Here is a 16424-nt window from a genome sequence, read left to right as displayed (position 1 = left end):
AGACCACATGCATGAGCCATCACACCCAGTTGATAAATATTTTTAAATTATTTTTAGAAATGAGGTCTCCCTATGTTACCCAGGCTGGTCTCAAGCCCCTGGGCTCAAGCAGTCCGCCTACCTTGGCCTCCTAAAGTGCTGGGATTACAGGCATGAGTCATCACGCCCAGTTAGATAAAAATTTTAATAAACTAAAGATGATCTAAAGGTCAACTTCAGCTGGATGTAGGGGCTCATGCTTGTAATCCTAACATTTAGGGACACCAAGGAGGGAGGATCGTTTGAGTCAGGAGTTCAAGACCAGTCGGGGCAACATAATGAGACATTATCACTCTTATTAAAAAAAAAAAAAAAAAAGGCTGGATACAGTGCCTCATGACTGTAATCCAACACTTTGGGAGGCCAAGAAGGGTGGATCACCTGAGGTCAAGAGTTCAAGTACGGCTTGACCAACATGGCGAAACCCTATCTCTACTAAAAATACAAAAATTAGCCAGGCATGGTGGCACACACTTGTAATCCCAGTTACTCCAGAGGCTGAGGCAGGAGAATCGCTTGAACCCAGGAGCTGGAGGCTGCAGTGAGCCAAGATTGCACCACTGCACTCCAGCCTGGGCGACAGAGCAAGACTCTGCCTCAAAAAAAGATAAAGATAAAGGAAAGTTGAAAAAATATAAACAATAAATAAGAAAAAGGGTTACTATTCTTGGCAAAAGAAAGACACAAGGAGTGATGACCCCAAAAGATAAGTGGACCAAAAAAAAACATAATGGCATTTTCCAAATTTATTTAGATTAAAATTACAAAAGAAAAGCAATAAACTAACCTGCTGAGAATACCCCCGAAATGTTGGATTTACAGTTTTAATTCCTTGAAACAGATTAGTAGGCACAACAGATCCTGGCCTGAGCGAGAAAACATTTTTAAAGAGTAATTTTTGTTATTTTTAATTTTTATTTTAAAAATTAACAACCAATAATTCAAAGTGTTAAATAAATTGAAAATTACATTTCAAAAAAATCATTCAAAACTGCCTAATATGTTTCACAGGCACATCAGAACACCTTATCCTTGATATTTTAAGTGATATTTTACTGCTATACTCCCTCAATTAAATGATTATGCTTCACCCCATGACTTTTCAAAAATGCAAATTTCCCAAATAGTTCTAAAACAAAATTATTAACATATTACAGTAAACTGTGATCCTAATGCTAAACTTTAGAATAAATAAACATAAGCAGGAAAACATTCATATAGTATTTAGGGTCTGATTTTATCATTGTGAGAATGCCTACTCCTGAATATAAAACTCTAAAGTTCCAGTAACAGCAGCTGTATAGCAGCTTTAACATTCCAACACTATATCACCAGTCCAAATACTTCCAGACTTTCATGACACCTTCATCTGCTTCTAAACTTCTCTGACACCTTACATTCAGCTTCAAATGTAACATGCCTGAAACAAAGCTGTCTCAAATCTGTCTGTCTTCTACTTTTTTCTGGCTCCATACATGGACCTGCATCCTTTAAATATTTATAATATTCATTTAAAAGTTTAATAAAGAAGAAAAGTATATTAAGTTACATACCTGCTTTTATGCCACAGCTCTGTCATTAGTTTGAGATAACTTTTACAAATGGCAGGTTTCTTATCTGTTCGTGCTAATCCTCCACAATCAAGAAAAAACTGTGTCAAAGGTGGGCTAATTTTAAAAAGAGAAAAATGTTAGAGTGGAGTCAAAGCTAATACTGATTATTTCTAGTCATTCAATTAACTGACAACATGTACATCCCTATAGCTGTCATTTCTTTCTTTGATCCCCTTTACAGCTTCACTTTCATTCCTTCATAAAGAACTCAGTCCTTTCAAATCAGATTTGGCCCCACCATATCAAGAGTCCTCCATGCTGCCAGATACACTTTTCAGTCCCCACTCAGTAACATTTGCCACAGACGACCATGCCCTCATTCTTGAACAAATCTTCTCTAGACTATTGTATACATTTTCCTACTTTTCCTCTTTACCTCTTAAAATTCCTTTTTCCTCTTTATTGCTCTTTTTGGCCCCAGACATGTAAATGTAAGGATTCCTCAGGACTTGATCCTACGACTTTTCCCTATATACTTTTCTTCCCTGGGCGATCTAAAATTTTCAACCATATTCCAATCATCGTCAAATTTATATAAAGTCAACCATGTCATCTAAATTTCAGATTTATATCAAATGCCCAAACTGAACAGGATAAAAATTTAACTTTCAACTGAACCTGCACTTCCTCCAGCCTTCTACATTCCATTATTTGGTACTAATATTTGTTGGTGGCTCAAGTTAGCAATTTATAAGGAAGTATAGTCTGTCATGAGTTTGATTAGCTTGAGGGAATCTCCATAAATCTATTTATAGGAAACTGACTGGGCAAAGGACCAAATTCTGACCTACATAAACCAAACCCCCTATGAAGGCAGTTAGATAACTACTAAGCCATCTCTTTGCCAAGTGTAATCCTTTTTTTTTTTTTTTTTTTTCGGTAGAGACAGGGTCTTGTCAGGTTGCCCAAGCTGGTTCCAGAACTCCTGGGCTCAAGCAATCCTCCCACCTTAGCCTCCCAAAGTGCTACAGGCATGAGCCACCACACCCAGCCACCAACAGTGTAATCATATCAGCCACATCTTTTTCAATGAAATCAGAGGAATTACAAAGTAAATCCATGGAAGCAGTATTGTGCAGTAATCAACAAAAGATCTACAAAAACAAACATATACATAAAAATCTCAGATTCAGAATTTTGTCCCTGCCAGGCATGGTGGGTCATGCCTGTAATTCCAACACTTTGGGAGGCCAAGGCAGGACATGACTCAAGGACAGGAGTTCAAGACCAGCCTGGGCAACATAGCAAAAATCCATCTCTACAAAACTTTTAAAACATTATCTGGGAGCAGTGGCATGCACTTGTGGTCCTAGCTACTTGGCAGGCTGAGGCAGGAAGAGCCCTTGAACCCAGGAGTTTGAGGCTGCAATGAGCCATGATCGTTCCACTGCACTCCAGCCTGGGTGACAGAGTAAGATCCCCTCTCTAACTTTAAAAAAAAAAAAAAAGGCCGGGTGTTGTGGCTCATGCCTGTAATCCTAGCACTTTGGGAGGCCGAGGCGGGCAAATCATGAGGTCAGGAGATCGAGACCAACCCGGCTAACACGGTGAAACCCCATCTCTACTAAAAATACAAAACTTAGCTGGGTGTGGTGGCCGGCGCCTGTAGTTCCAGCTACTCAGGAGGCTGAGCTGAGATCATATCACTCCACTCCAGCCTGGCGACAGAGCGACACTCCGTCTCAAAAAAAAAAAAAAAAAAAAAAAAACAACAACAAACAAAAACCAGAATTCTGCCAGTACTTACTAGCTGGTTACATTGGCAAAGTTATTTAAACTTCTGTGTCTGGTTTTCTTATCTGTATAAAAATAACAATAGCAACAACCTACAGGTCTCTTAGGATTGTGTTGTTAAACTTTGAATCTCCTCTCCCTTTCTCTACCCACATCCTATCAATCAATCATCCTCCTAAAAATGTTTATCTCCAATTCCTTTACTCTTTTCCTACCACCCTAGATGATGTAAACTACCACTACTTCTTGCCTAAATCATTATCATAGTCCCCTAGCTGGTCTTTCAAATTCCACTCTCTTCCCCCTCCAATTCACTGTCCACATGGCAACCACAGTAATATTTTTAAAATATAGATTATTAGCTACCCTACTATACAAACACTTCAATGGTATTGTACTACTATGAGAATAAAGACCTACATCTTTAATGTGGCCTACATAACCTAGACCCTTGTCGTTCAGCCCTATGATTACTGTACCCTGTCACACAGATTTTCTTCTAGTTCCTCAAATGTGTCAAGCTCTTTCCCATCCCAAGGCTGCGTACAAGGAGCATTCTGCTAGGAATGCTCTCCCCATCCTTTCAAACAACCAGCTCATACTCATTCCTCAAGTTTCAGAGTAAATGTCTCTTCTTTTTTTTTTTTTTGAGACGAAGTCTCACCTGGGCTGGAGTGCAATGGCGTGACTTTGGCTCACTGCAACCTCCACCTCCAGGGTTTACATGATTCTCCTGTCTCAACCTCCCAAGTAGCTGGGATTACAGGTGCACACCACCACACCTGGCTACATTTTTGTATTTTTAGTAGTGACAGGGTTTCACTATGTTGGCCAGACTGGTCTCAAACTCCTGACCTCGTGATCCACCCGCATCAGTCTCCCAAAGTGCTGGGATTTACAGGTGTGAACCACCACGCCTGGCCTAAATGTCTCTTCTTTAACATCCGAGTGCAGTGGCCCATGCCTATAATCCCAGCACTTTGGGAGGCCGAGGCAAGCGAATCACTTGAGCCCAGGAGTTGGAAACCAGTCTGGGCAACAAGGCAAAACCTCATCTCTACAAAAAATTTAAAACTTAGCCATGTTTGGTGGCACGTGCCTGTAGTCTCAGCTACTCGGGCGGCTGAAGTAGGAGGATCACACAAACCCAGGAGGCAGAGTTGCAGTGAGCCAAAATCGCGCCACTGCGCTCTAGCCTGGGCAACAGAGTGAGACCCAGCCAAAAAAAAAAAAAAAGTCTCTTCTTCAAAGATGTGTTCTCTGATTACTTAATAAAAATTGGGTTATCTTTATTTCACAAGGTTATGAAACATAAGAAAACTGAAGGCAAAATATTTATGGAGGCAAAATATTATGTCTAAACAAAAATTAGATTATTTTGGGAAAAAGTACAAGTGTAATATCCCTAATACAAAATACAAAATTCAAAATGTTCCAAAATCCAAAACTTTTTGAATGCCAACATGATATTCAAAGGAAATGCTCATTGGAGCATTTCAAATACTGGATTTTTGGTAAGGGATGCTCAACCAGTAAGTATAATGCAAATAAATACTCCAAAATCCAGAAAAATCTGAAACACTTCTGATTCCCAGCATTTCATAAGAGGGATACTCAACCTGTAGACATATGTTCAATCTCCAATCACTATACTATAATTTAATCCAGGAGAAAGGGTAATATCAAAGTCAGTGATTTCTGAATTTTGGTTCGGACTCAATGCACCTAAATTTAAAGGGTAATATCACCTGACTCAATGCATCCAAACTTAAGAGTAAAGCCACCTGACATACCTATTTTGTAAGACTATGATTACAAAAAAAATCTGACTCCTTTATTAAAGGCTTTCCATCTACAGAAAAATATAAAATATTTTCATAAGATCTCTGAATTAAAAGTGATCTGAATAATTAGTTCACATTCTTCATTTTCTAGATGTAAGAAACAATAACTTGCTCAAAGACACACAACTACCCAGGGTTTACACAAGGACCAGCAGCCTCAAGAAACTACAAGCATACATAGAGTAACATCATTGGGACAAGAATGGGTTATGTCCCAAACCAGATTCTTGCCTGTTCTACCTTGAGAGTTAGTCAACTACTATAGTTGCATGGTTTTGTGCTCAAAAAATAACTTTAAAAATCATACAAACAAAACAAAATTAATTTCTCTATTTACCAATTAGAAAGAGCCTGCAAAGCTGCATTCATGTAACAAGTATTTCCAATATTTTTCAAACCTGTAAGACCTATTAAGAAAAAACATACATGAAGTCATCATTCAATAAAGCAAAATGACTCAATTTTAGGAGTCATTAATATGGTTCCCAAATTATATTAAGGACCACAGAAATACAATACAGCAACTTGAATAATTCAGAGAGGTCACACTTTTGGAAGCCTTACAATCACCAAAAATTTTGTTTTGTTTTGACAGAGTCTCGCTCTGTTGCCCAGGCTGGAGTGCAGTGGCGCAATCTCGGCTCACTGCAAGCTCCGCCTCCCAGGTTCACGCCATTCTCCTGCCTCAGCCTCCTGAGTAGCTGGGACTACAGGCGTTTGCCACCACACCCAGCTAATTTTTTGTATTTTTAGTAGAGACGGGGTTTCACTGCATTAGCCAGGATGGTCTCGATCTCCTGACCTCGTGCTCTGCCTGTCTCAGCCTCCCAAAGTGCTGGGATTACAGGCGTGAGCCACGGCGCCCGGCCACAATCACCAAAATTTTGAGTTTTACATAAGTTCAAGGATTAAACAGTTCAACCTTTGAAATTTGCACAGGAAGAATAGCCTTTCCTATTAACATTTAAGACTAGATGTTTTTAAAAATCATTAATTGAGGCTTTTACATTTATTATAACTAAAGTTTAATTATTTTGAGAAATAGTTTAATGACAATGCAAAAAAACTCATGTCATGGTAAATGATAAACATCCTTTTCCTTTCCGTTTCAATGTATTGCATTGAAAGTAGTATTTATGTCAGGCGCGGTGGCTCACACCTGCAATCCCAGCACTATGGGAGGCCAAGGCGGCCAGATCACGAGGTCAGGAGATCGAGACCATCCTGACTAACGGGGTGAAACCCCATCTCTACTAAAAATACAAAAAATTTGCCGGGCGTGGTGGCAGGCGCCTGTAGTCCCAGCTACTCAGGAGGCTGAGGCAGGAGAATGGCATGAACCCAGACGGCAGAGCTTGCAGTGAGCCAAGATCACACCATTGCACTCCACCCTGTGCAACAGAGCGAGACTCCATCTCAAAAAAAAAACAAAAAAAAAGAAAGTAGTATTTATTAGGTTGAACCATAGGATACTGCTGACAATCTACAAAAACGGCAATTTCATATGGTTCAAGCTAATACGAAAACGAAGCCATTGAATGACTTATCACTTCCATATATAGTCAAGTTCACTTTCATCAGTTTACTTTCATTATTAAAAGATGAAATAAATACTAAAAAAAAGTTATAAATGCTATTTGGATTTGGAGCAAAATGAAGAAAATTTAAAATTCTAAAAACTTCTAAAACGAGACTGAACTACCACTTATTGATAAGTATCCAGTAAAATTAATAGTGTGGGCTAAATTAATGGGTTAAAACTGGGAAATACATAAAATATTTATAAATTAGTCACGTCAAGCTTAAATGAAAGTGTTAATTTCCAGATAATTATCTAAATATACATTCAATATACCACTAGCATCAATTATAAAACAGAAAATTTTAAGTTTATACTAAGAACAGTGGGCCTAAAAGAATATGGAAAATCCAAATAGACTGGTTCTCAATTTAGGGGAAGAAGGGAGAAGTGTATCACCTGATTCTTTTTCCAAATGTTTTCCCCTGAAAATTCTGCTAAGGGAATACCTTAATACCTAATACCTCCCCATCACTGACAATAGAAAAAGGAGTTGAGAAACACTGTTAAAACAGACCTCAAAAGGCAAGTTAAGCAAAAAGATTGTAAGGTTCAACTGCAAAAGAGTAAGTAGGATCCTAGCTTTGGTAAACTGATACCAGAGAAACCAAAAGTTTGTTTTGCCAATAAAATTTTACTAGGCCAAATTTCAAAGTCCTTTTGTTGTAATTATCAAGCCCATTTTACCTCCACATTTTGAAACTTTTATATTATACGGTTTTCTAAAGAAACGGGCAGTGCCATACAAGGGTTACACAGGATTATTTTACCTCTTGCCCTAAGTTCATCTTCTTCGTCCACTTCTATATCCAGATCATCAAATACAGCAATCAGAGGAGTTTTTAATGTTGTATTACTGGGTATTTTAAAATCCTTGATAACAAAAAAAGAGAGCACACTTGAACAAATCCTTAAATTTTAAAAAAAGCTTTAATTGTAACATATAACATCTATACCATAAAAATTATTGAGATGTTATTTTAATAGTGGAACCATAAGAATTTGTGGTATTAGCAATTAAACTTACATTTCTGTTTTAAAGGAAATAAGGATCTACCCTAGATAATAGCAATGTCAGCCCCACTTTATTAACATACGTATTTGAGTTAAAAAGGCACTTTTTATAACTGAATTTTCTGAATTAAAACTCCACAATAACTGCAAGTATGTGACATTAAAAAGTCACATAGCTAAAAAGACCTCTGAAGGACACTATCCTACACTCTTTTCAGATCTAATTTTCTACAGGGAAAAAGGCAAAAGTTTTTCATCATAACACATTATCTGTAGACTTCTACAATCTCTCCTGATACTACTATATTTACTTTGCACACTTTTTTTTTTTTTTTCTGAAACAGAGTCTCACTCTGTTGCCAGGCTGGAGTGCAGTGGCATGATCTTGGCTCACTGCAACCTCCACCTCCCAGGTTCAAATGCTTCTCCTGCCTCAGCCTCCTGAGTAGCTGGGACTATAGGTGCATGCCACCACGCCCAACTAATTTTTGTATTTTTAGGAGAGAGGGGGTTTCACCATGTTGGCTAGAATGATCTTGATCTGTTAACCTCATGATCTGTCCACCTCGGCCTCCCAAAGTGCTGGGATTACAGGTATGAGACACCACATCCGGCCTGCATAATTTCATGCATATTAAATAGTTCAAGCACTTACTTTAAAAATATTCTAATATTAATTTCCAACAATTGGCTTGATTCAGAGGTTGCAACTGATAACCTGTTAACCCAAATGCTAGCAAACACTTAAAAAAAACTTTGAGCTACAGTTTAAAAAATTCAGAGATGACAAATAAAAATCAAAATTTGAAAGTTCTCTTGTAGTATCAGAAGCTTGAACTACAATGAACCAACATTCAGCAACACCCAAATAGAGAAGGAAACTGAATAGCAGCATAAATTTAGCATGTACTCTGGTTCTCCAAGTTATTATAGCCTTACTTTACCTCTAAAATGCAGACATATGCACTAATTCCCAACCATTTTACTTTCCTGACATCTGTAGAGACTGGACATTTGAGTAGACTTCATACTCCCATTTTGTTTTTATAAAGTAATTGCTTTTAAAAAGATACATGCTCACTACAAAATATCTAAATGCATGCAAGTACAGAGGCTTAAAAGAAATCACTTGAAATTTTACTATCTATAAAAAGTGTCTATTTGAAAAATCTTATTAATATTTGTATGGCTTCCAATATTTTACTATTTTGCAAATATCCTGTGGTAAACTGGATTCAAACAGCATATAAGTTTTGGTCTACTAAATAAATCTATCTGAACAACTTTTTTCTTCTGAATAATTTCTTCAACAATGGGATCATAAGGAAGCTGTATGAAATTAAGTTTATGCCCTTTATGTGTTAACATATTTACAAGTCATCAGAAAATTATTAACAAGCCATCAGGAAAGTATCAGTATAGTTTTTCTATCAGATTCAACATTAATTAAAGTTCGTAATCTTGATCTTTTCTGGTAGAAATGGCAACAGACAGCTTATTTAACTTACTTCTCTAGTAAATGATGCTGATAATTTTGCCTTTATAGATTATTAGTTTCTTGTGTGATTAAACTTTGGTCATAACATTATACTTTTTTCTTTTTTTTAATTTTTTCTACTTATTACCATTCAGATATCTTCAGTGGGACAAACTTTTGTTAATAATGTAAGAGGATTCAATAAAACTGCCATTTTCATACTACCTGGACTTCTGAAAAAGACTAAACATGTTTGTGAATGATAAATAGGTATAAGCAGAAGAAATAGTAATGGTTATAATTAACTTAAGCCATTCAACTGAGAAATTGAAAATGCAATAAATTACTCTTTGACTAAAATCTAGCCACCTTAAGTTATATCATGTGTAAGGCAAGCAAATTTATTATCACAAATGTCTACCATAAGAATGTGATACAAACATACAACAGAAAAACCTGAGAGTTGGTATCAGTGAACAAATACAGAAATATGTGATTTCTATAATACACATGAGGAAAAAAACTCGCTCTTCATCAAATCTGATCAAATTCTGATCAAACAATGATCAGAATAAGAAGCCAACTATTTTAAGTTAATTTCCTTTTCCCTATTTTTCTATGAGTTAAAAATTCTGAAAATTAAGTGATAAATTCTGTGAGGAAACCTGTACGTTTTCTAAGTCTCTTGATCCAAAAGGAGAAAAACCTTTTTTTTTTTTTTTTTAGATGGAGTCTTGCTCTGTCACCTAGGCTGGAGTACAGTGGCACAGTCTCGACTCACTGCCAGCTCCGCCTCCCAGGTTCATGCCATTCTCTTGCCTCAGCCTCCCAAGTAGCTAGGACTACAGGCGCCCGCCACCACGCCCGGCTAATGTTTTGTATTTTTAGTAGAAATGGGGTTTCACCATGTTAGCCAGGATGGTCTCGATCTCCTGACCTCATGATCTGGCTGCCTAAGGCTCCCAAAGTGCTGGGATCACAGGCGTGAGCCACTGCACCCAGCCCAAAGGGAGAAAAATCTTTAACCAAAGACTGATGGCTAAGCTTCATTATATTCTACTTTGTTTTCAATAATAAGTAAAATATTCACAGTAATAAAAAGGGGATGGAAGGGAGGACAGAATGAGGAAGAGAGCTGAATTAGTAACTGTCATTCTCTATCAAAGAAGGCCTACCACCTTTCTTGCAATCAGATTTACCAGAAAAAGATAAAGACTACTTCAGTCATTAAAAAAAAAAAAAACTTTAAAAATTCATTAGGGGCTTTTCCATCTTCAGACAGGTGGGCTTCAATCTCACCCTAATCTATCACTCTAAGTAACACAAGAAAGGGGAGCATGAGAACTTCATTTGAGAGAAAAAAGGCACATTACAGAAATTTTCAAAGTACAGGTTAGGCAGTATTCCTTTTTAAAATTTTAGCTACATAACAAATTCTGAAAGTATTACCTGAGTGTTTTACAGCTTAACTAAGTGGATCTAGATTATTACCTGGACACTGTTTTCTTGTATTTGGTGAGGTTGTCTTACATGAGGCAATGAAGGCTGAGTTCCTAATTTCCTATCCAAAAATACTTCTTTGCTGCAAGCATAACACCATACTCGAAGAGTGGTAAGGTTCACAGTTAGATAATGCTTTGTCTCCTGTATCATTTCACAGTAGAGGGAAAAGAGGAACCAAAATTACATATACTTGAAAACAGTTCTTCAAAAGATAACAGAAGATAAACTGCTGGCCTTTGATGAGTAACAATATACTCAAAAACCAGTTTAGAATACCAAAAAAAAAATTCTTTAGATAAACTTCTAAGGTATAATGAACAGTAACAATATGTAAGCCTACTCTAGAAATTACTCTGCCATTTTCCCCTCACTATTCATTATACAAAAAGATAAATGGAAGAGTATAAGACCTTGCTTTGCAGTCTGCAAATAAATATAACACAAGAAAATAATTAACAATAGCTAGTAACTACTCTAAGAAATCAGAATGGCAAAAGAACACAAATGACATGAGTCAAAGCATAAAACAGCTCTAGCAATATAGAATATATAACCCTGGAAAGATAAAAGTCTAGCCTTTCTCAACCAGAGTTCCGCTAGAGAATTAAGCCCTACAAAAAATGATCTAAGTGACTAATTTCTCAATTCTCCCAAGGGTGGTACACAGCAAGTACCATTCTAGATGCACGGAAAGAAGTAAATGATATACAATGATGCCTTCGAGTTTGGGTATTCAGGCTTAATTAATTCTCTAGAGGAATCCTGGTTGAGAACAGTTGATGCTGTAGAGGTATCAATGTGCATCTTAAAACACAGTCATTCGAGAAACTTGTTTTCTCGAATTTAGAGAAATTTAGAATGGGAGGTCTACATAACACTATAGAAGAGGCATGCCAGAGTTACATGAGAAGTACCAAACAAGCAGAGCAAAGCAGAAAGGTGAGTCCAGTTAGGATGATGTGCAGGAAAAGGCAATATGACATGAGCTGAGACTTAAAGAAGTTAGCCAGGCTATCTCATAAATCTAAGTACCCATTCTCTCTCGGGCTTCAACCTCCTAATACGCCAGCTATCACCTCCAAATATCTGGAGATGTCTGGATGTACACTTTTTTTTTTTTTGAGATGGAGTTTCGTTCTTGTTGCCCAGGCTGGAGTACAATGGTACAATCTTGGCTCACTGCAACCTCCGCCTCCCAGGTTCAAACAATTCTCCTGCCTCAGCCTCCCGAGTAGCTGGGATTACAGGTGTCTGCCACCATACTCGGCTATTTTTTTTGAATTTTTAATAGAGACGGGGTTTCGCCATGTTGGCCAGGCTGGTCTCGAACTCCTGACCTCAGGTGATCTGCCTGCCTCAGCCTTCCAAAGTGCTGGGATTACAGGTGTGAGCCACTGCGCCCGGCCGGATGTATGCTTTTGAAATCAGTGCTTTCTTAATCACAACCTCATTTTAACGTTCATCCTCCTAGCAATTCCCTTCCCTACCTTTCACAGAGAATGTAAGTGAAGTTTTAACTTAGAGCGCAAACTTGAATTAATAATGTTATACTGGCCTTCCCTTTCCTTCAGGTACTTTTTTAACAAGTCTTCCATTAAATTTTTTATATACATACCTGAGAATGTATGGTGCTGTGATCTACTTGTGATTCACCACAGCCAACATATGAACATCTATTCTATAAATAATTATATAGGAAGAAAAATAAGATACTTTATAATATACATGTAAATTTATAACAGCATTACAATTATATTTACAATTAAGTTTGGATTACCTGTTTTAAACTCAATGAGTAAACGACTTTCCAGTCATAAAATTTAACCAAATGTTTCCAGGCACAAAATAAAACCAGAAGATATATTTCTAAGCTAAAAGCTATGTCATTTCTAATAAAAGGCAAGCATAAAATACCTGAGTGATTTACTAAAAACTGCAAAAGCACTATAAATTAAGATCTTTCCAAAGTTTATTTTTTGTAATCAATAATGACCTTTTAAAAGCAAGTTTAATTTACAAAAATCACTTTAAGTGTCAAAAATTTTCTGGTGATTATTCAGATCCAAATTTATTATTATTATAGCAATCTTTTCAGGAAAAAACAGTACACACCTCCAGGCATGCCCAAAGATTCGGTCCTCGGACTTTACAATCCTGACAAGTACCCTATAAAAAGAAATAAAAAAGACAACATTGGTTATATTGATACAAACACATACAATTCACTAATGCACTGACATCATACATATTTTTAAAACATGGCTCATAGAGTATTATAACAATTTATGAAAACTACATATTCAAGAGAAAAGTGAAGTTTTTCAAGCAAGAAAAAACCTGTTTCTTACATGAGATTTTTGTATCAAATCTTCTTTTGTTATTTCACCAACTGAATCCAAATGTGGACAATGATTTCGAAAAGCTGACATTTTGTTAGGAATTTTTTCCTGTTTCCCAAGACTTTCAAAATGAGGTAACACCTATAGGAAAAGTAACACACACACACACAAAAATTAATAAGTGAATGCTTACAATGCCTGCAAAGATTCCAAAAAAAAAAAAATAAAAATGCTAACACATTAAAAATAATTAAAAGATAACATAAGAATGATATGTTTATAAGTTTGCCCTGTAAAAGAGTGTATTCTCAAACATAGATGAGTTTTCAGAATTGAAGTTAATTTGAACCCTGGAAATTTCTCTACTACATAAACATTTTATTAAAATTGACATCTATAAATAAATGTAAGTTTGTTTTTCCATGACTTTTGCTGCTTTTCCACTCTCATTTCACTTTTTATAGATAAATAAAAGGGGGGAATATTCACGTTATTCAATTGTGAAGCATTTTTATCCTTTTTCTTAAAAAAAAAAAAAACTAATCCTTAGGCTGGACTAGCAGTTGAAAAAAAAAAAAAAAACTTCAAGTAGAAAGCTTCATTTTTCTACTAATAGGACCCCCTACTGATGGCATAAATTAAATCATCTGGTATCCTGGCCTTATACCAGGATAGGCATTAAATTACATCAGGGTTTCTCAATCCCGGCACTACTGACACTTACGGTCAGATAATTCTTTGCTGTAAGGTATTGTCCTGTGCATTGCAGGTTATTTGGCAACATTCCCGCTTCTATCCACAAGAGACAGACCAGCCCTGCCACCACTCTGAGCTCTGATCACCAGCGTCTCTAGACAGTATCAAATTATATCCTCCGGGGAACAAAACCTCTCCAGGTTTGAGAACCCCATTTTCATGATCTTTATAACTCCTGAAGTAGGTGCCATTATTAGCTTCATTTGCATATAAGGCTAAGAGATGCAAACTTTACTGATTCCACAGCGTTTGATTCAAGTAAAGTGAGTGATTTCCAAACAAAGGTCTCAAGTCTAATTCGGTATTTCTAGATCTTTTGGTTGTATCTTTTCACTAACAGGGTTTTTCAAGCTCTTAATTCAACTTTGAGGTTTGAGAACACTTTCCCAAAAAAAGTTAAGAATTTGCTAGGACAGAACGAAACAGTTTAAAAGTCTGAACTTCAGAAACACTGTAAATTTAATTTCTTTTGTGGTTTGTAAGTTATTCAATAAACCATGCAGGTCTATGTAATACTTTACAACTACATACAACCCCTTTGTTACCCTATAGCTTATATAAGAGTGTCTGTCTGCCTTTTATTAATTAATTAATTTATTTATTTATCTTTGAGACAGAGTTTCACTCTTGTTACCCAGGCTGGAGTGCAATGGCGTGATCTAAGCTCACCGCAAACTTCACCTCCCAGGTTCAAGTGATTCTCCTGCCTCAGCCTCCCAAGTAGCTAGAATTACAGGCATGTGCCACCACACCCGACTAATTTTTTTGTACTTTTAGTAGAGATGGGCTTTCTCCATGTTGGTCAGGCTGATCTCGAACTCCTGACCTCAGGTGATCTGCCTGCCTCAGCCTCCCAAAGTCCTGGGATTACAGGTGTGAGCCACTGTGCCTGGCCTCTGTCTGCCTTTTAAACCCATTGTAATAAATTTGCAGAAATATTAACACATTAGTAAATACGTCTTTTAATTACACTTTAAGTTCGAGGGTACATGTGCACAACATGCAGGTTTGTGTAAATACATTTTTTTAAGTTAAAAAAATGTTGAACAAAATCAAATCAAATAATTCACTATTACACTGCAATGCACAAAATTCACCAGGAACTACTCTTAGGGTTAATAGTGCAAACATTTCTTTTTTCTTTTGAGACAGGGCCTCATTCTGTCACTCACACTGTAGTACAACAGGGCAAACACAACTCACTGCAGCCTCATCCTCCTGGTCTGAAACCATCCTTCTGTCTCAGCCTCCCGTGTAGCTACAACTACAGGTGCATGCCATGTGATTAGACTACCCCAACCCAGAGAAAAAAACCACAGAAAAGGATTGGGTAAAACAATTCTCAAAGCCTTTAAGGGTTGTTTGTATTCTCATCAGCCACAGTTGAAAGACACCATAATAGAGGAAATAAAGTACTCAGAAAGGCATTGCCTCAATAATGGGAAGAAATTATCCTTAATCTAAAGGCTACTTTGGTTCTGCCTTTAAAAAGTTCAAAAAGGGCCAGGTGCAGTGGCTCACCCTGTAATCCCAATACTTTGGGAGGCCAGGTGGGCAGATCACGAGGTCAGGAGATCGAGAACATCCTGGCCAAGGAAACCCCATCTCTACTAAAAATATAAACATCAGCTAGGTGTGGTGGTGTGCACCTGTAGTCCCAGCTACTCAGGAGGCTGAGACAGGAGAATTGCTTGAACCCAGGAGGCGGAGGTTGCAGTGAGCCAAGATCGCGCCACTGTAATCCAGACTGGGGACAGAGCAAGACTATCTCAAAAAAAAAAAAAAGAAAAAAAAAAAGTTCAAAAAGAAGTCTTAAAAGGATCAAACTGTTCTGAAGGAACTGCATTCAGAACAAAGCTTAAGGACATTTAAAGGAATGAAAAAATTCAGTACCCAACAAGGTGAAAATCACAATGACTGGCATCCAATAAAAAATGACAGGCATTCTAAGAAGGAAAATCTGACCCACAGTGAAGAGAGAAAGAAGAAACCAAGAAATAGGACCGATGACAGAACAAAGATAGAATAAATCTTAATCTTAAAAATTAAATCAGAACATCAGTGATATGGGGGGAAATGTTCAAATTTGATGAAAACTAGAGCCCTATAGATCCACAAGCAATTTAAACTCAGCACAAAACACACAAACTACACCATGCACATCAAAAACAAATTGCTTAAAACTAGTAATAAAAAGAAAATCTTGGCCGGGCGCGGTGGCTCAAGCCTGTAATCCCAGCACTTTGGGAGGCCGAGACGGGCGGATCACGAGGTCAGGAGATCAAGACCATCCTGGCTAACCCAGTGAAACCGCGTCTCCACTAAAAAAAATACAAAAAACTAGCTGGGCAAGATGGCGGGTGCCTGTAGTCCCAGCTACTGGGGAGGCTGAGGCAGGAGAATGGCGTAAACCCGGGAGGCGGAGCTTGCAGCGAGCTGAGATCCGGCCACTGCACTCCAGCCTGGGCCACAAAGCCAGATTCCGTCTCAAAAAAAAAAAAAAAGAAAGAAAATCTTAAAAAGTAG

At 37.3% G+C, this 16424-nt stretch overlaps 1 protein-coding gene across 3 annotated transcripts in view; it reads right to left on the bottom strand.

The window, feature by feature from the left end:
- The window catches only part of USP33 (ubiquitin specific peptidase 33), a 70672-nt gene that overhangs the window by 34115 nt on the left and 20133 nt on the right, over positions 1-16424 (bottom strand). For 2 of the 3 annotated variants that reach the window (XM_007978226.3, XM_007978227.3), the window contains exons 2-9: positions 13152-13283; positions 12916-12969; positions 12419-12481; positions 10792-10944; positions 7580-7682; positions 5568-5637; positions 1593-1706; positions 827-905 (exon numbers count right to left, since the gene is read on the bottom strand). In XM_007978226.3, the coding sequence (XP_007976417.3) occupies positions 827-905; positions 1593-1706; positions 5568-5637; positions 7580-7682; positions 10792-10944; positions 12419-12481; positions 12916-12969; positions 13152-13232 (717 nt within the window). In that variant the 5' untranslated portion in view covers positions 13233-13283. Of the gene's footprint in view, positions 1-826; positions 906-1592; positions 1707-5567; positions 5638-7579; positions 7683-10791; positions 10945-12418; positions 12482-12915; positions 12970-13151; positions 13284-16424 lie in introns of those variants that run through there. The other variant, XM_007978228.3, reaches the window with a different exon arrangement.

This window comes from Chlorocebus sabaeus, chromosome 20 (assembly GCF_047675955.1).
Source record: "Chlorocebus sabaeus isolate Y175 chromosome 20, mChlSab1.0.hap1, whole genome shotgun sequence".
NCBI classification, from domain to species: domain Eukaryota; kingdom Metazoa; phylum Chordata; class Mammalia; order Primates; family Cercopithecidae; genus Chlorocebus; species Chlorocebus sabaeus.
The sequence above is the reverse complement of the archived record's forward strand: the minus strand, read 5'-3'. Positions and strand labels throughout refer to the sequence as shown.